The sequence below is a fragment of the Spermophilus citellus genome (assembly GCF_964194105.1).
Source record: "Spermophilus citellus genome assembly, chromosome: 13".
Taxonomy (NCBI): domain Eukaryota; kingdom Metazoa; phylum Chordata; class Mammalia; order Rodentia; family Sciuridae; genus Spermophilus; species Spermophilus citellus.
The window spans coordinates 109,071,632-109,094,149 of record NC_138193.1 but is presented as its reverse complement, the minus strand read 5'-3'; the positions used below and the strand labels follow the sequence as shown (position 1 = coordinate 109,094,149).

Here is a 22,518-nt window from a genome sequence, read left to right as displayed (position 1 = left end):
AACCATTGAGCCACATCCACATCCCCAAAAAACCCAGCAGAGTTTTTTTTTTTTTAATATTTTTTCTTTAGTTGTAGATGAACACAGAACATTTACTTTATTTTTATGTGGTGCCAAGGATCAAACCCAGTGCCTCATGTATGCCAGTTGAGCGCTCTACCACTGAGCCATGACCCCCCCAGCTCAGCAGTTTTTTGATATCTAAGAAATTACAAAAAAGAAAGAAGACTAGACTGAACCCTGTGGTATTGGACATGAGTCAAAGGTGTCTATATGAACCACAATGAATATATAATGCACAAACAGAGCTGCAAAATTAAGTATAAACACATGTGGGAATGTGATTTAGCACATCAAGTGTATGTAACACCTAAGTTTGTGTACTGACAGCCTAGAAGTGATGATACTCCAGGAGCAATGAGCATGTGGGCCCCTAACACTGACTTAAAACTCTCTTCTCTAATAAAAGAAATGAGAATATAAAGAAGTGGCTGATTCCAGGGCTGAGGCAGAGAAAGTGTAAGTCAAGTCTTATATGTTTTGTAGTGTCAAAAACAAAAAGAACAGAAAGAAAAGGATAATGCTCTAAAAAGAAACCAACATGTGGAACCAACCTAACAAGCTTTACAAGGTAGCAAACTCTGGACCAAGTTTCAATGTATGAGCAGGAATTTTCCAGGCAGACTATTAAACAGCATATCTGAAGACTAGGAATCAGGAAATAATGCCACAGAAAAAAAAGAACTGTATGGTAACTCTTGAACTCTGTGCTGATACAGAAAGAAGGTGAAAGTAGGCAGGGCCATGTCATCATAAGAGGTTTCAGAGACAAGCTATGGAGTGGAGACTTTATCCAGCAGGTGTCAGAAATCTACTGAAGGGTTTTAAGCTAGAGAGCAAGATTTTCAAGAAGGTTCCTCAAAATTATTTTAAATGCATCTGACTAAATGTTTATTTGCTAAGTATATCTGGTATTTATAACTGACAAAATTTCATAAAACGAGAGTTTATGAAAACATAAATTGGCCAATCAGAGATATTAAAGAGCTGGTCTCAGAAACCACTCAAAATGCTTCCCATGAAGGTGGAAAAGAAACATTGTATGTGGAGTTCTTCATCAGAAGCATTAAAAGCCTTAGGTGAATGGTTGAATAGGCAGGGGCTTTTCAGTCTGTTTTAACTTTTTTTTTTAATTTTAAAATTTTAAAAATGAGCACTTGCATTCTTTTCAGAGATATACACCTGTTATGCCTTGCACAGTAGTCCAAATGGCTTAGAATCCACTTCCACTTCTACTGCTGTAGTACCCACAGCCACACAAAGCTGCCTGCCTGGATTATCCCAGTCCCCCTGCTGGGTTATCACCTATTGTTTTCATCAGAGCTCTGGTTACAAAGAGGAATGGCTTCTGAATAATCTACCTGCACTGCTCCAATAATTCAGCAATTCCAATTTCTGTTCTTTTTTTAATATACATTTTTCAGAAAAAAGTTTTTTTTTCAGAAACATGAGTAGCCACACCTATATTTTACAAATTGATGTCACTTGTAGAAGAGTTAAGACATGAACAATTTATTAATTAGCTTTTTAAAACATACAGTAATTTATGTCAAGAAGATAGTGCACCACGATCAAGTGGGATTTATTCCAGGGATGCAAGGTTGGTTCAATATATGGAGATCAATAAACACAATTCATCATATTAATAGACTTAAAAAAAAGAAAAAATATAGCAACTTAATCAAATGGTACACATTAGAACATGTCATAAAAGGTGGTAAAGGTTTTGAAAGGGAGTTCAGACAATGAATGAGGCCAACACATCCAATTAATTTAAGTCATTTAAAACAATTGTTCTCAGCTGTTAGAAACCTCCACTGCAATATACAATATGACTCTCACACCCAGGTAGAGGGTGGGTGGGGTGTGTGTGTGTGTGTGTGTGTGTGTGTGTGTGTGTGTGTGTGTGTGTTTTGCAGTGCTGTGGGGGTGCTAAACTCAGGAGCTTACGCATTCTAAGCAAGGGTTTTACCACTGAGCTACACCCCAAGTGCTAAGTTTTTTTCTTTTTTTTTTTTCCTCTGAGAGAGAGAGAGAATATCAGAATGGTATCCAGAAAATGGTGATTAACCCTTTATTTATTTATCTATGTCAGAAATCAGAGAAATACCAACTCTTAATTGTGATAGAACCAACTTACTTTAGTCCTCCTAAATTATAATCTCACAGTTGTGTTTTATTTTTGTCTTTAATCATGACATAATGTTTTATAGAAAGCCAACATAACTGAAGAATGATCTGAGCATCTGGTCTTCTTATAGATAAGGGGATTTCAAATTTATTCTCCAAAAGGCTAGATTATAAATTATCTCAAGTTTTCTGGATCACAACAGGTTCTGTCAGCAAGAAGTCAGTTTTAAAAGAGTCAAAAGATACACAGGTGATTCACAAAAGAGAAGTCAATGACAAGTATATAAAGAGAGGTTTGTCATCATAAGTTGTTAAGAAACACAATTTAGGGGCCTGGGGCTGTGGCTGAGGGGTAGAGCACTTGCCTAGCATGTGAGGCACTGGGTTTGATCCTCAACACCACATAAAAATAAATAAATATAATTTTAAAAAGAAACAAACACAATTTTTAAAAGACACTACTTTATACCAATGGAAATGGTAACCTTAGCTGAATAATGGGAAAAGTTCCTGAGGATATGAAGAGACAAGATCTGTCACGCACTACTAGGAACAGGTTATGAACATTTATAGCTTTAAGGAGATCAGGCAATATTTTATTAATGAGCCCTCTGGTATGGTGATATCACTTCTAAGTTTATACTCAGAGAAGCAGTTGTTTTGTTGATGAGAGGGAGCTGGGGATGACCTAGGAAACAATGCCAGGGGAATAAGACAAACGATAAGGTACCATGGAATGCAGCAGTAGGAGGCAATGAACTAGCCAGCTGTGGTGGTGCATGCCTGTAATGCGAGTGGCTCAGGAGGCTAAATCAGGAGGATCATGAGTTCAAAGATGGCTCAAAAACATCAAGATGCTTAGCAACTCAGTGAGACCCTGCCTCTCAATAAAATACAAAATAGGGCTCAGTGGTTGAGTGTCCCTAAGTTCAATCCCTGATACCAAAGGAAAAAAAAAAGAAGCAATGAACTCACTTATATTAATCAGGGATAGTTATAAAAACAAGGCTAAGTGACAGGAGTAAACAAAATGATACCAATTCTAATACTATTTATACAAACTAAGTATATTTATATCGTACTAATACTCAAAAAGCATATGGTAAACACATTACATTGGTTGTTTATAGGGAGAGTAAAGGCAAACTAGAAACTGAAAGAAGAAAAGTGTAATAAAAATAAAATGGTAACATGTGTAGACTTCTCATGACAATAAACTATAAGCCAAGGGGTATAAGTAACATGACTTTCTTTATGTGAATTAAAAAAATATATAAACAAAATTAAGCCACATTTTGTTTTTAAACAATTTAAGATATTTCAATAGCTTATTTCAGTATTTGCTTGCATGCTTGTATAATTATTTTATAATTACCATATTTCTCCTGTTCCCCATACTCTAGTACTCTATGCCACTTTTTTTCTTTTGTATACTAGGGACTGAACTCAGGGACTTACACGTCATGCTCACTACCACTTAGCTACATCACAGTCCTTTTTATTTTGAGACAACATCTTGCTAAATAGCTCTGGCTGCCCCAAACTTGCAAACCTCCTATTTCTGCCTCCCCAGGTGCTGGAATTCCAGCTGTGCACCACTGTGCCTTGTAACATATTTCTATTTTGCAAAGTACCTTTAACCTTCCTCTATAAACATGGTATGATTCATTTTCCTGCATCCCTCCCCATCCACAAAAGATTTTGATTTAATTAAAATCAGAATACACTCATGGAAGTGCAGTACATAAATATCATAAATTATATATCCCAGACACAGAAAGGTTTAGTATTCTATCAGAAAACTATTTTGTATTTGATTTTCATTATAGATTAATTTTCACTATTAATCATTTCGTACTATTTTATGGTAAATTCCACAAAAGGGAGCTTTGGGAGCAATCAAAAATTCCCCCTATTAAACATTAATAAATGGCTATAGGACACAGTAACAGATTCTGTAAAGCACAACAAAATGTTAAGATGGATGTTAAGTTTTAGCTTAAACTAAAACAGAAATGGCCTAGAAATATACCATAAATTTTGAATATAACATTAAAAGAATAATCAGTTAGATTAGGATTATCAAGGAGAACTTTCTAGATGAACTAAAATCTGGGCTGATTTTGAGAAAAGATGATTACTTATAAAGGTAAGATAATCAATAAAAATATCACCTGGTTAGCATAAATAACGAAGAGGTAAAGAAGAAATTTACTTCCAAATATATGTCTTTGCTAGATAAATAACAGGAAAAAAAATTAGTTATATGAGCATATTGAAAGGTTATGAAAACCATGCCAAAGATAATATACACACTTGTTATCAATATGTACTAACACTTAGAAGTCATCTTTTATATTCAGCAAAGAAATGCAAAAATAAATGTCACTGAATCTATCTTCATAATATGGATTGTTCAATAGGTAAAGTATCACAACGGTTGATGTCCCCATATTTATTCTATATGGTTAATGTAGAGGGGCAGGTAGAAGGTGGTAACATAAAATTTCTTTCCTTATCTCCTTTCCTAAAACATAGAAATAACAATGGTTGGAGAAATACCCACATGCCTTAATTTAGATTATGTGTCCTCAGCCTACATCTAGGTCACTATACACATGAACCAGTTTTGATTGGTAACAAATGCTTGTCAATATTCTATGGGGAAGATAACTGAGTTTTTATTTCTCTTATATTCTAAAAAATCTAGATGAATTATTAGTAAAGGAAGTATTTTAATTTGGTTTTGTTTTGTTTTATCTTGTTTGTTACACAATAAGCAAAACTAAATTTATCTTTATTTAAAACTACAAAGACCTGCTGGGTGTGGTGGCATCCTGATGAGGTATTACAATACCTTCTGTTTCCCAAAAAACTTGCTTTTTAAAAAAACTGCTTACTTACTTCATCCATCTTCATACATGTGCCAAAATCTGCTAATTTTAGATGTCCATGTTTATCCAAAAGCATGTTGTCAGGCTTCACATCTCTGTGTATTAAACCCATGGAGTGTATTGCATCCAGAGCAAGAACAACTTCAGCAGTGTAAAATTTGGCCCACTTTTCAGGCACATCATAATTACTCATAAGGTTTACAAGGTCTCCACCAGGCATGTATTCCATTACCATGTACAGATATCTATCATCTTGAAAGGCACAAAAGAGCTGGAAAACAAAAGGAAAGGGAAAAAAAAAGTTTTTAAGCCTAAAAACCAAAATCATAAATAGAAAAAAAAATCCAAAAACTATTAAATATAAAATAGAGTTAAAATTTATTAACTCTTATTTTAGACTTGGACATATCCAATGGAAAAACAGTAGCCAACAAAATTTTTATATGGATACTATATAAAGCATACTATAAAATATGCACAAAATAATGCACAATTTCTCTCTTGGAAAATATAATACAAGAAACTAAGTAGAAACGTTTAAAATTAGACACAGAACAGGAATGAGGAATATAAAAGGCAAAGGAATGATAAAATAATTCACTACAGTTTAAAAACAGCTTTCTGAAAATTAAACAAACTACTGCACACACTTCACATAGAAGAGCTGAGAAAATAGAAGCAATTTAGAAACATCTAAAAGGTACCAGATTCAACAGATATGAGAAGGAGTAAGCCTCATTCCCAGGGACAGAATGAGTAAATAGTGGCCATACTTGGAACAGGACTAGCTAGCTCCTCTCTTCCTTTCCCCATTCTCTTGTTCATGATAAGCAGCAAGTAGCACTGTTATCTAAGGAGTGGTACAAGGTTACTGCTGGTCCCCAGAAGGGACAGAAAAACCACAAATTCAAAAGTTATCTATATATCCCACCAAATAACATGTCCAACCCCTTCAGGAAACAAGCAATGCTGACAGAAAAGATTTCTACTTACAAAAAGATGAGAAAAAAAAAACTAAGAATCAACATTTGAGAAAAATTAGCAACATGAAAAAGAAGCAAAGTAATTAAAACAAAATTAATCTTCAAGAAAATACTTGGTGAGACAAACTAAGGACAGCTTTAAGCATGCAAGATCAATAACCACAAAAGTGTAACAGATGTTGCATCAGTTAAATAGTGGGCTGATATGAAAGAAAAAATCCTGAAGCCAAAGAATTAAGAACAAATTACAGACCCAGAAAACTGAGCAAAGAAGCTTTCTCTGAACACACTGAAAGATTAAGAGGTAAAATATAGACCACGGTTAGCAACAGTTCAACACACATCTAAAAGTTCTAAAAATAGAAAACAGAAGAAAAAGAAAGTAAAAATTTTCTAGATATGTATTAATTTAAAAACTAAACTGAAAGTTTTGACTTTTAAATTAAATAAAGACCTTAGACAGCTAGTGTTGAATTTTCAAATAACCAAAAAGAAATACCCAAAGTTACCAAAAAGATGCCTTATATGCAGAAATACAAAATAAATACCATCAACAACAAATCTCTCATTCAACATACTAAATACAAAAGACAGCACAGCTATATTTTCAAAGTTTTGAGGGAAAATAATTTTTATGTTACAATATGGCAGGCTAGAAAACAAATGAGATGGCAAAATAAAATTTCATATGTGACAAATCATTTCTAAAAGAACTGTCTAAGGATAGTTTGACAAAATGAAGAATAAACCCAAGAAAATGATTATGTGAGGCATAGGAAAGGGCAACATAAAGAGTATAGAAAATCTTACTAAGTCACAGTAATTTTTAAATGGAAGGCAGTGGGATGTACGGAAAGAAGAGATGAAAAAGCATTATAATGCTGCTTACTGAATTGAGAAAAAGTGTGTATATGTCTGTCTGTCAGTAGCTGTGTATAATGTGTTTTACTCCAAATGGTTGAAGGAAAGATGTAAATAAATGGAGAGATATCCCATGTTCATGGATTAGAAGTCTCAATATTATCAAAATAACAAGTATCCCCAAATTGATCAATGTATTCGCTATCTAAATCCTAGGGTTCCCCCCAATCCCAGAAAGCTAATCCTAAAATTTACCTGGAAATACACAGAACCCAGAAAAGCCAAAACAATCCTGAGTCAGAACTAAATAGGAGGACTTACAGTTTCCAATTTCAAAACTCACTACAAAACTACAGTAATAAAGACAGTATTAGTACTGATGTAAGAATCAAGATATAGACCAATAAAACAAAACAGTCCAGAAGTAAATCCCTATAATTTATGGTTAATTAAGATTTTCTGACAAAGGTGACAGAGGCAGTTTAGTGGTAAAAGAGAGTTATGGTTTGGAATATGAGGTGTCCCCCAAAAGCTCCTGTTAATGTAGCAATGTTTGGAGGTGAAATGATTGGACTGTGAGAGCTGTAACCCAGTTAACCCATCCTAGTTTGAGTAAACTGGGTGGTGACTGCAAGAAGGCAAGGTGCAGCTAGAGAAGGTGGATCACTGGGGGTATGCCCTGGAAAATTGCTTCTTCCATGGGATCCCTTCCTCATCCTCTCTCTCCAACCTTGCCTGACCTTGCCTTGAGCTCATCAGCTTACCCACAGGGTCCTTACCCCATCATGTGTTGCCTCACTTTGGGCCTGAAGCAATGAAATCAGCCCTCTATGGGCCGAGACCTCTAAAACCATGAGCCCCAAATAAAAATTTCCTCCTGTAAGTTGTTCTTGTTAGATGTTCTGGTCACAGAAACACAAAAAAATGACAACAGAAATTGGTACTCAGAACTAGGGTCACTGATGTGACTAACCTGACCGTGTGGTTAAAAAATCTTTGGAGGACTGGAGTTGTGGCTCAGTGGTAAAAGTACTTGCCTAGCATGTGTGAGGGTTTGATTCTCAGCACTGCATATAAATAAATGAATAAAATAAAGGTTCATCAACATCTAAAAAATATTTTTAAAAAATCTTTGGAGCTGGTTTGTGGGAAGAATTTTCACAAGTTTAGAGATACAGACTGGAAAAGCTTTAGAATGTTGTAAAAGGAGCTTTATGGTGATTCTGGTGGGACCTCAGATGACCAGAATGCCCGCAGGAATGCAGACTGTGCTCATGAGATTTTTAAGGGAAATGAGGACTTTCCTGGGAATTGGCCAAGAAGTCACTCATATTATATTCTGCAAAGACTTTACACATGTACTAAGACTTTATGTGAGGCTAAATTTAAAAATGATGGACTAGGTGGGCACAGTGGTGCATGCCTATAATCCCAGCTACTCTGTAGGCTGAGACAGGAGAAATGCAAGTTCAAGGCCAGCCTCAGCAACTTAACAAGGGCCTCAGCAACTTACTGAGACTCCATCTCAAAAAGTAAAAAGTGCTGGGAATGTAGCTCAGTGACAAAGCACCTCTAGATTCAATCCTCAGTACTAAACAACAATAACAACAAAAGAACAACAACAACAATGAAAAGTATACTAAAGATATCAGTTGCAAAAGGTAGCATATTTACAATTCTATTCATTTAAAACATCTAGATGGTATATGTCTAGAAAAGGTTGCCTGGGATGAGCGGGTAATAGGGTAAATGGGCATGAAATCATTTGAGAAGGTAGAAATGTTCTATAACCAGATTGTAGTGATAGTTGTACCACTCTAAAATTAAAAAAAAAAAAAAAAACTGAATAGTTTACTTAGGTGAATTTTATGGTATCAAATTATGCCTTAATAAGTTTAATAAAATTATTCTAAAAAACTTAAATATACATGTTAAGATGGAAAACATGGCTACTACAACAACATAAAAGAATCACATATATTCCATCAGAGTAAAGGCAATTCTAAATCTACCCTAATACAGCTTAAAAACAATCCTTCAAAAAGTCAGGCCGACCCACAAGTAAGTTAACAATATTGCTTTATATATAAGGGAACAAAACTGGAGTCAACTAAATGTCCATCAACAACTAAAGGAATAAACAAATTGTCATTTAGCCTTACAATGAAGTACTATTCAGTAATTACCAGGAATGAGCCATTGATATTACATTACATTATGTTACATTACATTACATATTACAAAATCTCAAAACAATTTGTGAGTAAAAGAAAAAAGATGAGAAGCAATCAGTGACCTGAGAAACAAAATATAACTATTCAAAATGAAGCATGGAAGGAAAAAGAATTAGTTATCATGGAACAAAATCAAGCAGATCATATATGTGTAACCAGTCTCAAAAGGGGGCCATAGGGCAGAAGTTTCAGGAGAGAGAAAAAAATATTTGAAGAAATGATGGCCCAAATGTTCCCAAATTTGATGAAATCTATAAACCCATAATTTAACGAAGCTCAACCATGGGCTGGAAATGTAACTAAGTGGTAGAATGTTTGCCTGGCACAAAGGAGTCTGAGTATGATCCCTAGCACCATTTAAAAAAGAAAAATTCTATCAATACTAAGTAAGTTAAACAAGTTAATTAAAACACTATGGTACTGGTGGAGGCAGGACTAGACAAAACAAATGAATGAAAAAGAAAACCCCCAAATAGACCCATACACATCTGGACAATTGAATTGCAACACAAGGAGGCAATGCATACCAGTGAGAGGGAGGGTGGTTCAATATTTGATGTTGGAACAACTGGATAGCCACATGAAAACAAATTAAATTTAACCAAGTAACAACATCCTCTTAAAAAATTGGTTCCAGGTGCTACAGTCTGAAAGTCTGTATTGCTCCCAAATCATATGCAATCCTAACACTAAGGTATGGTAATACCTTAACAATAGTTTAATAATTACTGATATCATAAGACCAGCATCTTAAAAGTTATGGTTTTAGGAGGAGGGCCCTCTGGGTGGTGATTAGGTCCTGAGAATTCAGCTCTAAGGAAGGAGATTAGTTCCCCTTCCCCTATAAAATACCCCCAGGGAGCTCATTGACCCCTTTCAGGCTTCTTTTGTGAGAACACAGCAGGAACATGCCATCTATGAGAAAATGGGCCCTGATCCATGATCAACTCTGCCAATTCCTTGATTGTGGACCTCCCAGTCTCTAGAACTTTGAGAAATAAATTTATGTTGTTTGTAAACTACCTACTTTACAATATTCTATTTAGTAGTCTTAAAGGACTCAGACATGACAGACCAGTAGGCAAAAAATAAAAAGCCAAAAAATGTATCAGAATATCTTCATGATGTCATGGTAGGAAAATAATTTCTTAAATGAATATAAAATACCTTTAATCATAAAAGTTTTATTAAATTGCACTGTACTGCATTAAGAATTATATTTCTATTTATAAAAATACACTATAAAAGGAGCCAATGGCAAGCTACTCATAAGGTATCAAAGCTCAAAAGGTGAAGGAGGAGCATTTGTACATAAGGATGGCTGCCATGGATATCAAATATCAAGGCTCAAGTGGTGAGAAGGGCACCCAGGTAAGTGGCAGTCTAGTGGGGCATATAGAGCCCAAAAGAGATGAGTTGAGGGAAGACAGAAAATGTTCAAAACTGAAAGAAAATACATGCGATGTAATTTGGAATCAGATTCTTCTAGGAAAGACATTATTGCAACAAGTGGTAAATTTGAGTGAGATCTGAGTATTAATTATTAATGTACTAATGTTAATTTCCTCATTTCAAGGAATGTTGTGGCTATAAAGGAGACTGTCCATGCTTATTGGAAATAACAGTAAAGTATTGAGAGTGCCATGGACTGAATGTTTATGTTCAGTCCCCCAAATGTGTATGCTGAAACCCTAAATCCCAATGTGATGGTATGTGGGTAGAGATGGAGCCTTTGGGAGGTAATTACATTGTGAGTGGAAGCCTCATAACAAGACTAGTGCTTTTTTTTTTTTTTTTTTTTTTTAAAGGGGGAGAGAGAGAGATTTTTTTTTTAATATTTATTTTTTAGTTCTCGGCGGACACAACATCTTTGTTGGTATGTGGTGCTGAGGATCGAACCCGGGCCACACGCATGCCAGGCGAGCGCACTACCACTTGAGCCACATCCCCAGCCCGACTAGTGCTCTTATTACAAAAAAAAAAAAAAAAAAAAAAAAAAAAAAGAGTTTGCTTCCTTCTCTACTCTCTGCCAAGTAAAGACTCAAAGACAGGGTAGGGTAGCTGTCTGTAATTAGGAAGAGGGCTTCACCAAGAACCAGACCGTCCTGGCACCTGATCTTGGACTTTCAGTCTGCAGAACTGCAAAAAATGAATGTTTCTTGTTGCTGTTGTTGTTGAAGCCACCCAGTCAATGGGAATGTGTTATAGCAGCCTGAGAAAGGATGATGAAGTAGGAAGTCAGCAACCTAAGTATGAATGCTTCAGAAAAACAGTTCCTTCATACTTTCAGCCTTTCTATAAGTCTGACTGTAAACCCTCCCCAAAGAAAACAGTCACAGTTAGGGAGAAGATATTTTTACCACATACACAGTAAAGGATTCATACCCCAAATAAATAAGAATTTCTACTAAAAAAAATTTTCTTAAATGACAGATGTCCTCATGAGAAAACAAGCAAGAGACTTAAATGGCATTTCCCACAAGAGGACAGTCAAATATTAAAAGGCTTTTTATTTTATTAGTGAAAGGGAAACTTAAACCACTGTGTTATGCTATGTCTCATGTACAAAATGACAAACAATTTTAAAATGGACGAGACCAAAAGAGTTGTCAAAAGGGTTGACAAAAGAATGTGGCAAAGGAAACTTAAAACTGAAATTGCCACAAACATACTAAAGAATACTTGGCCCCACAGACTAAGACTAATGGAAAGCGTTTAGGAATGCCATTCTAAGAATATACCTAACAGAAATAAGCCATAAGAACATGGATGATTACATTATTTTAGTAAACAAAATTTTGAAAATAAATGACCAAATTATGGCATATGCATGGAGCAGAATAAAATATAGTAATGCAATTAATATACTGTAACATTGACGGAAAATGATATATGTGGAGCTGAACCAAAAAAGATCTATTCAATGATTTCACTGATATAAAGTTCAATGAACAGAGAAAGTACAGCTACTGTGGCTGGTTAAATTAGGGGGCAAACTGGTAGGAACAAGAAGAGTGGCTCCCAGGAGGACAAGTGGAGGTGGTAACCGGAAGAGAACACTCTGGACTTCTGGGTGCTGGAAATGTGTATTTCTGGACATGGCAGTTAAGACTCAGGTATTTATTTTTGTGAAAAGCCACTCTGACATTTGTTTGATGCACTTCTGTGAATTGATCTCACAAAGCTTTTTTTTTTTAAGTTGTAATAAGATTAAAGCAGAGCTCAAAGGGAAATTTATAACTTCAAATGAGTTTACATATATTTCTCATTATCTTTTCCCTTTTCAATATTTAAGCAAAAAGAGGTATTTGAACTGGAAATCAAAAACTGACAGTAAGTTAGGCAGATAACTAAAGAAACTAGAAAAATAAAGAAAATGAAAGGGAAGAAAAATGAAAAAAAAAGCAGAAAAACTTTATTTAAAAAACCTGTTCTGGTTGCACATATTTTGTAAACAGAACCAAAAAAATTGTTAAGATAATTCACATAATTTGCAAGCTTATTTAATAGAAAAGTGAAAGACAGATACAGTCACATAAAGTACAAAAAGACTCAAGAAATCAAAACTCTGAATCAGTCAATCACAATAGAAATTAAAAAGCTAGTAGAGGAGGAAGGGAGAAATGGAGATGGTACAAGGAGAAATACTAATTTCAGGACAGCAGCAATCTCTCAAAAAGAATGGAGAAGAGAAAAAAACAGGTAGAAGAACAAAAGTATTTAATTTACTACTTTAAAATTAAAAGAGTAAAATGAATTATGAGAAAATGTTTTAAATTTGTCAAATCCAACAGCAAGCAGGGAAAGCCATCTACCAATGATTAATTAATTAAATTGTGTTTGACTACACAAAGAAAAATATCTAGAGAAAACTATCTTAAGAACTATTAGTCAATAGTTCCTTTAAAAGATTTAAGGATACTGAGAGCAGTATCAAGTCAGTTTAAAAATAAGGCAAAGAATTTGAATGGTTTTCCTTGACTCTTGAGGAGCCACAGAGGTTACTGATAAACACTAACTACTGCATAGTATCTATTTGAGGAATCAGGGCAAATGCTGGAGTAAATAATTTGCACCTCTGAATAGTCTGCACAGAAAGAATATTTTCAAAGAATCTAAGAAAACACTGATTCAATACAACCTGAACAGATGGTGATAAAAATGTATGTGGCACAGAAAAAGATTTAGTTGGACAAATTTTAAAAGTCTGTGATAATGTAAGATGTTTAAAGTCTGTAATATTTATTAATAGGCACCCAATGGAAAACTTTAAGTCTCTTGTTAATAAATGATTGGTGTCAATTGCTCTCCTGGACTTCATCAGTTCTATAAATTTTTGTCAGAATTAGAAGTGAACATCCTCAATTCCATATAGCAGTGGTGAAATTTTACTGCAATTATTTGAGCTCAGAGTTGAGACTGAAATTTGAACAACCACTGTATCCAACACTAAAAAGTGTTGGAAATTAGTCTTTGCTACAAACTAATAAGGTTTCATAATGTGACCTAAAATTATGCTTATACATAAAACTTATACTGTATATAGTCATTTTGATGGTAATTAACCTCAAGCTGCTTTATATACTTTTCCTGCTATCAAAAGTTAAAAACAACATCTCCATTTCTATATAAAATCCACTGATGCACTTTCTGAGCTCAGACTAGTACAAGTAGAAGTGCTTCATCTGTAATGTAATGACCTTGCCAAATGGCAGAGATCAAGAAAGGTATTTAAAAGAATTCTAAAAATGACTTCTTCAAGTGACAAATATGTTTAATCAAAATCACATGCTCAGTCGAGTGCAGTGACACATGCCTATAATCCCAGCTGCTCCGGAGGCTGAGACAGGAGGATTTGGAGTTCAAAAGCCAGACTCAGCAACTTAGCGAGGCACTAAAAAACTCAGTGAGACCCTTGTCTTTAAATAAGTAAAATACAAAATAGGGCTGGGGATGTGATTCAGTGGTTGAATGCCCGTGAGATCAATTCCTGATCCAAAAAAAAAAAAAAAAAAATCATATGCTCAAGGTCAACATTAACAGTCATAAATAATGATATCATTAAAATGATACTTTATTATTGTGTTCCTTCAAAAACATATACATTTAGTCTAAATAATAAGAAAAACATCAGACAAATTTAAATAGAGAAATATTCACTCCCTACAATATACCTGACAAATACTCTTCAAAACTATCAAGGTCATCAAAAATAAGAAATGTATGAGAGACTGTCACAGCTAAGAGGCTAAGTAAGATATGACAACTAAAAGTAACATGGTTATTCTGGATGGGTACTGGAACAGAAAAAGCACATTAGTTAAAAAGTAAGAAAATCTGAATAAATTATAGTCCTTAGTAAATAATAATGTACCACTACTGGTTTATACATTTGTAAGAGGACAAAGGCAACTAACTACACAGGGGGTAGATGTGAACTCTTATATTATCTGCTCAATTTTTCTGTAAATCAAAAAGGGCTGGGATTGTTGTTCAGTGGTGACTCAGTATGATTCGCCTAGCATGTGTGAGGCACTGGGTTTGATTCTCAGCACCACATAAAAATAAATAAAGGCATTGTGTCCATCTACAATGAAAAAAATATTTTTCTACAAAAGTGTCTTTGGAATAAAACCTAGTATAAAAAATAACCACATGGTGGTTATGAAAAGACTTTTCTTTTTTTGGTAATGGGGACTGAACCAAGAGGAACTTTACTACTAAAGCCATGTCCCAAGCCCTATTTTTTTTTTTTTTAATTTTTTATTTTGAGACAGGTTCTTGCTAAGTTGTCAAGCCTGGTGTCAAACTTGTGATCCTCCTACCTCAGCCTCCCAAGTCTCTGGGATTACAGGTATGTGCCACCACACCCTGATGAAAAGATATTTTCAAAGACAAATGCATAAGACCTTCTTATACGTAAACCTTAACAATGAACATATACAATCAATTTTGATGACAAAAAACACCAATTGTGAACCTCAATTAAGGAAATGTTCTCATTCCCAGGAAAAAATTCCATTCTAATCATTAGTGTACCTCTATTTTTAAAAATTATATTTATTATTATTTCTTGAATTTAAAAAAATCTATAAAACTTTGTTTTCTTATTGTAGAAGAATTCATATAATGTCTTCGATCTTGCCTCTTGGGCTGCAAAGCCTAAAATATTTGCCATCTGGTCTCTTACAAAAATATTTGCCAATTCCTGGTAGAAGAAATGTTTCTACTTTAAGAAATGTTTTAAAATTTATTATAATTTTTTTTCACGGTGAAAGGGATTAAACCCAAGGACTAGGCCAAGCACTCTATCATTCAGCTATGTCCTTAAACCTATCATAATAAGTTTTTAAACTAAAAATGGCCAGGCATGGCGGTGTACGCCTATAATCCCAGGACTCAGGAGGCGGAGGCAGGAGGTTCAAAGCCAATCTCAACAACTTAGCAAGGCTCTAAGCAACTCAGGAAAACCTTATCTCTAAATAAAATATAAAAAAGGCTGGGGATGTGGCTCAGGGGTTAAGTGCCCCTGGGTTCAATCCCCAGTCCCTGCATGCCCCCCCCAAAAAAAAAATCCTAAAATTGACAATATTAAATATATTTACATTGTTTTCTTCGCAAACAAGTTCAGTCAAACCTTAGGGAATGAACAGTCTACATTTTATATAAACAGTACCAAAAAGAACAGGGAAAAAAATGGTTTGTTGGGGCTGAGGCTGTAGTTCAGTGGTAGAGCACCTGCTTCATACATGTGAGGCACTGGGTTCGATACTCAGCACCACATAAAAATAAAGATACTGTGTCTATCTACAACTAAAAATTAAAAAAAAAAAAAAAGGTGTGTTTCCCAACTACGTCTATTTGAGTAGTTTTGCTCTGATATGAAAAGCACCATGATCCATTGTTTGAAAAATTAAATGTCCAGTCTCCTTTATGCATACAGATAAAAAATTGCTTAACAAAATATTAGTAATAAAATTTAATAGCCTATTAAGAAAATATCACATTATAGTAGATAGCATTTACTTTAGAATTTATACTACGTTAAAGTCTTTTTACTTTTAGTGAATTATAATCACAGATAAACAACAACAGTAAATCTTAAAAGACACTGAAGGAAACATTTTAAATACTTTAAGAAAACAATGGTAATCTAGGAAAGACCTGACCAGGCCTAATCATTTACCCATCTTAGAAAGCTTTAAATATCAGAAAGACCTGAGCAGTAAACCCAAATAAAATTTAAAACAATAAAAAAGGACAAGGATGGGGGGAAAAAAGAACTATTGTTCAACACTACCTTGAAACAATTAGCCAATGCCATTTTGTAATAACTACTTATTAAAATAAAGAGCTTTCTTATGTATAAATTCTTCTAAACCTACTTAGAAAGGTAAAAAATGTGGCTTCACTGAAGATCAGGTTTTATATGAAGAGATATACTATATTGTTAAAAGAAGACAAATCCAAAATAATCAAAGCAATAAAAAAGTACCAATTAAAACAATGTAAGTCAAAATCCATTTTGTTCAGCTAATTCTAACTTCACAGAGAAATTTTTTAAGAATTGCTACATATTATTTGTTGTTTTGGGAGGTGTAAGTAAATGTTAATGGGGAAAGGAAATTGTCAAACAGCAGCAAATGAAGGGTGAATAAGGAAACTTCCTACTTCCACAATATGCAATACATGGGAGGCATTTCAATTTTTTACTCCCCACCCAAAAATATGAAGTGCTTTCCCATTCAATCTATTACTTCTGGATTCCTGCTAAAGAGTGATATGGTTAAGCGTATGAAAAAATTGCTGCTGAAAAAAAAATTTCCCCCTCTTTTTGGCAGTGCTGGGGATCAAACCCAGGGCCTCATGCATGCTTGGCGAGTGCTATACCACTAAGCCGCCTGCAGCCCTCTGGAAAAATATTTTTAAAGTAAAACATTGAGACTTATCCTATCAGATATCAAACTATTTGAAAAACTACAGAAATTAAAATAATGTGATTTTAGCACAGGAACAATTAACATATCGATATAATAAAACAGAGCTTCAAAGAGAAATTCATGTATATATGGTGATTTAATCTGTAACATACAAACTATTTCATTCATTTCTTGGGGAAAAGGAACTTTTCAATAAATGATGATGGAAAAACTGGCTAACCATTTAGAAAACAACAAATCATATTTCATATAAAAATTATTTTCTGATAACACAGAAATAGATTTCTCTCCAAAAATTAAAATATAAAAAAATTAAAGAATATGCCTTATCTCAAAATTAAAAGGGCTTGGGAACATAGCCCAGTGTTAAAGTTCACCTGTGTTCTATCCCCAGTACCAAAAAAAAAAAAAAAAAAAAAAAAAAAGTAGAAGGAAAGAAAGTATAGAACATTATTTTTATAATCCTGGGCATGGGGAAGGTATTGCTCAACAATTGAAATGTAAAATCTACAGATTTTACTACATCTAAATTTAAAACTTCCATAAGCAACAGACAAGTAATAGTCAAGAGAGTGTATTTCCAACATATATAACAAAGGATTAATACCTAGGATCTATTAACATTAGCAAATGAATTAAAAACAAGTTAATTTTCTAATGTTAGAAAAATGTGACATGCAATGTGTAAGGAGTATAAGTTACTAATAATAGTAAATATGCTGAATCTTGCAAGTAACAAGGCAATGTAATGAACACAATAACATCTTTTTTTCAAGCAAGCAACTGACAGTTTAAAACAAGTACAATATTTAATATTTGCTTAAAATGTGGTAGAAGAAAACTTTCTACGCAATTAGCGGTAATATAAGCTTACTAAAAAAATTTTTTAGCTAGGCAAAGTGGCATATGCCTGTAATCCCAGAGACTAAGGAGGCTGAGGTAGAAGGATCATAAATTCAAAGCCAATCTCAGCAACTCAGCAAAGCCCTAAGCAACTTAGAAAGAATCTTGTCTCAAAATAAAAAATAAAAAGGGACGTTGGTGGGTAAGCACCCCTGGGTTCAATCTGAAGTAACACAACAACAACAACAACAACAAACATAAAACAACTTGCTTTCTTTACGAAGTAATCTGGTCCTTTCAATCAAATGTCAAAGGTGCATACTATGTGACCCATGAATTCCAATGCTAGGGCCCTATTTGTGTGTGTGTGTGTGTGTGTGTGTGTGTGTGTGTGTGTGTGTGAAAGGGGCACCAAGGATTGAACTCAGGGAGCACTCAACCACTGAGCCACATCTCCAACCCCATTTTGTATTTTTATTTAGGGACAAGGTCTCACTGATTTGCTTAGCAGCTTGCTTTTGCTGAGGCTGGCTTTGAACTCACCATTCTATCTCAGCCTCCCCAGCCACTGGGATTACAGGCATACACCACCGCACCCAGCTTCTGCCAGGACCCTATTCTAAAGAAATAGTCATGAAATATTTATATACAGACAGATGGACAAGCACAGCTAATTCCATATCATGGGCAAAATTCATAAGTCTGGAACACCCTGTTTTACCAGACAGAAAAGCAAACTATTAAAAACACCTAAGGCTCTGTCAAAAGGTCTCAGGAACCAATTTAAATATGATTACACTGGCCAAACATGTCATAACATAAGCTTAAACAAGGTGTTCAGAGGACTAAAATATATTAACTACATTTTTTAGGTCCATGCATTCATACTGATTCCACCCTCCCCCCCAAACTGGTCACCCTTAAGAGATAAAAAGAAAACTATGTCCTTCCTTTTTGGAAACTGGTAAATATAGGGAAATAATAAAGTTTTTGTCCTTCCAATGTGAATTATATCATGGAGTAACCAACTAGTAAATGGGGGAATATCTTTCTTTATAGAAACATTCCAGTCACTACAATTAAGGAGGAATGATGAAATTGAAACATCACCATTTTACAATCCTTAAAAGATCAAGACACTGATAAAAATAGTTATGATAACACAGGATAATCAGACATTGGCCTCCTGAAAGAAGAAAAATACTGCCTATGAAATAGCCTCCTAAAAAATAAAATCTGAATCCAATCAAACCCTTTATCAATTTACAAAAATGCAAATGAGAGAGAACCATGTTGAACTATATCACAAGGACAAAATTATCAAAATCCAGGTTTTCAACCTGGGGACAAAAAAACTATCAAAGAACAGGAATACTATAGCTTGAGAGACAAAAGGTAAAAGATATACCTAAATTTAAAAAGTTTTTTAAAGGGAAAAAAAAATCAAGGGAGAGAAATGAATTACAGTAGATGGGGTAGAGAGAGAAGATGGGAGGGGAGGGGAGGAGGGGATAGTAGAAGATAAGAAAGATAGCAGAATACAACAGTCACTAGTATGGCAATATGTAAAAATGTGGAAGTGTAACCGATGTGATTCTGCAATCTGTATACGGGGTAAAAATGGGAGTATATAAACCACTTGAATCAAATGTATGAAATATGATATGTCAAGAGCTTTGTAATGTTTTGAACAACCAATTAAAAAAAAAAAGTTTTTTAAATACCAAAAACTGGGTGGGGATTTAGCTCAGTAGTAGAGTGCTTGCCTTACATGTCTGAGATCCTAGATTTTATTTCCCCCAGCACTGCAAAAAAAAAAAAAAAGACAAAAACTAAAATATTGTACTTAGAGTACACATTTGGGAGATAAAACTGGAAAAGAAAGCAAGGAAGAGCTTACCATAAAAAGAGTTACGACAAAATAAGGACACTAGAAAAATACTAGTATCCTTAGAAAAACAGAACAAACTAGATAAACAGTTTAAAGAATAAAAAGTACTCTCTACCAGCAAAAGAATAAGATTTTTAAATGTGCCAATATACATCTGTTGAATTTTTAAAAATCACACTAAAAACATATATGTAAGAAATATAGATGGACCAAAGAGTTATATGGCAGCATAATTTATGTAAGAAAAATGAAAAGAGCTACTTTCAGCAAACATAGTACACCAACAAATCATGGGACCATTTGTACAATTAAATACTGAATAGTCATTAAAAAATAAGAGCCGAGATTTGGAAAGCTATTTGAAATAATCCATTGAAACTGATTATATGCACACTCTCTGATCCATCAATTTCTCTGCAAGGTAGATCACCTAAAAGGAATGTGTGAACTTAGTCACCAAAAGCCACATGAAAGAAAATTCATAGCAGCATTATTCAAAACAGTCCAAAAAAAAAAAAAACCCAAAATAAAAATAATTCAAATGTCCATTAAGTGATGAATGAAGAAAATGTGGTATAACCAGACAACAGTACATAACTCAGCCAGAAAGGAACGAAGTGCTAATATATGTTATAATATGAATGAATGTTTAAAGATGTCACAAATACCATATCATATGATCCCATTTATATAATGTTATGGTTTGGGTCTCAAATGTCCCCCAAAGGCTCATGTGTTGAAGGCTTGATCCCCAATGCAGCACTGTTTAAAGGAGGGGCTTCAGGTAGGTACTTGGATCATGAGGGCTCTGATATCATCAATGCATTAATCCACTAATGATGAATAGCTTAGTGGGCTATCTGGCAGGAGGAAGTAGGAACTTTTAAGAAGGCGGGCCTAGTTAAAGGAAATAAATCAGTAGGGACCTACTTAAGGGTCCCCAGACCCATTCTCTTTCTGTCTCTGCTTCCTGGTTGCCATAAAGTGAGCAGCTCTGCCCCACAACACACTCCCCATCATGATGTTCTGCCTTATCACAAGCCCAGAAAAAAACAGAGTCAACTGACCATGGATTGAAACCTTTGATGCATTAAAATTTTCCTCCTTTTAAGTTAATTTTATCAGGTATTTGTCACAGCAATGGAAAGTTAACTAGCAAATAAAATATCCAGAAAAGGTAAATCCATAGAGACATTAGTAGTTGACAAGGGCTGGGGCAGAGAGAATTGAGAAATAACTGCCAAATGATTCAGAGTTTCCTTTGAGGATAACAACAACATTCTAGAAATAGGCAGTGGTAGTGATTAAACAACTCTGTGAATATATTTTTGAAAATGTGAGTAATGAAATTAATAAATAAAAATAGGTCAGTCCCTTTGGCAAGTTTCCCCCCAAATTAAAACACTTCATACATGTAAGTGTAATGTTGCATGGCATATTAGTTAAAAAGAGAAACACATGAATACCACAGTCATAATCTGAATTACTTTTTCAATTGCACTATGTTTTTACTGTTGATTTGCTTTTGCAGATTATTTCAACTATTGACAGATCCTTTCTTTCTCAATTAACACTTCATAAGGATCCACCTAACAGAATTAAAGATCAAAAGATAGCAATATATGAAATAATATCTGGAAATAGCAATGAATATATGACTATAAAAGCAATTTAAAGCTGAACATGGAACAAATAATATTTTATACTCATTCTTTAGTCAAGTAAATTATTGTGATACATAATTTGAAACAAAATTTTTAGTTTTACTAGAATTTCTAATAACTGGATACATATAATCGACAAAATAAAGAGGAGGGGGAGATTAAGACTAAATATTAAAAAAACAAGAGTAATGAGGTTTCAAATGCCATAGTCACAAGCCAGGTGAGGTGGCACACACCTGAAATCCCAGGAACTCAGAAGGCTGAAGTAGGAGGACCACAGGTTTAAAGCCAAGCCTCAGAAACTTAGTGAGGCCCTACGCAACTTAGTAAGACTTTGTCTCAAAATAAAATATAGAGGGCTGGGGATGTGGCTCAAGTGGTAGCGCGCTCGCCTGGCATGCGTGTGGCCCGGGTTCGATCCTTAGCACCACATACCAACAAAGATGTTGTGTCCACCGAGAACTAAAAAATAAATATTAAAAATTCCCTCTCTCTCTCTCTCCCCTCTCTCACTCTCTCTTTAAAAACAATAAAATAAAATAAAATATAGAAAGGACTGGAGATATAGCTCAGCATCCCTGTGCTTAATCCCCAGTACCATAAAAAAATAAAAATAAAAAGACAAAGTCACTAATATGGCAATTTTTTTTTAAACCTCCACAGTGCCTTCCACAAGCAAGGTATCAAACTCCCAAGATCATTTAAATTTTCTGAACATGCAGTGGCATGTACCTAATCTTACTCATGGCACTTGTTCAAAAATGTGTGTGGATTTAGATATGTATTACAAAATCTTTAAGAGAAGTAAAACTGGTGCAAAACAGAACCAAAAATTTCTTAACCCACGTTCAAATAAGATGCAGAATCAGGAATGCTAATACTATCTTAAATTATAGGCAATATACAAAGGACTGTAGGAGAATTTCCAATTGTTTAAGTAATTTTTTTCCTGAGATAGGCTAATTAATGTAATAACAAGTTCTAAATGATATTAATATGTATATATCCTTCCAAATGA

General features: G+C 34.3%; 1 protein-coding gene across 7 annotated transcripts in view; it reads right to left on the bottom strand.

Moving 5' to 3' along the window:
* The window catches only part of ROCK2 (Rho associated coiled-coil containing protein kinase 2), a 141,717-nt gene that overhangs the window by 43,511 nt on the left and 75,688 nt on the right, over positions 1-22,518 (bottom strand). For all 7 annotated transcript variants that reach the window (XM_081264357.1, XM_081264359.1, XM_081264361.1 and 4 more), the window contains one exon: positions 5,095-5,355. In XM_081264357.1, coding sequence (XP_081120483.1) covers positions 5,095-5,355 — 261 coding nt within the window. The remainder of the gene's footprint in view (positions 1-5,094; positions 5,356-22,518) is intronic.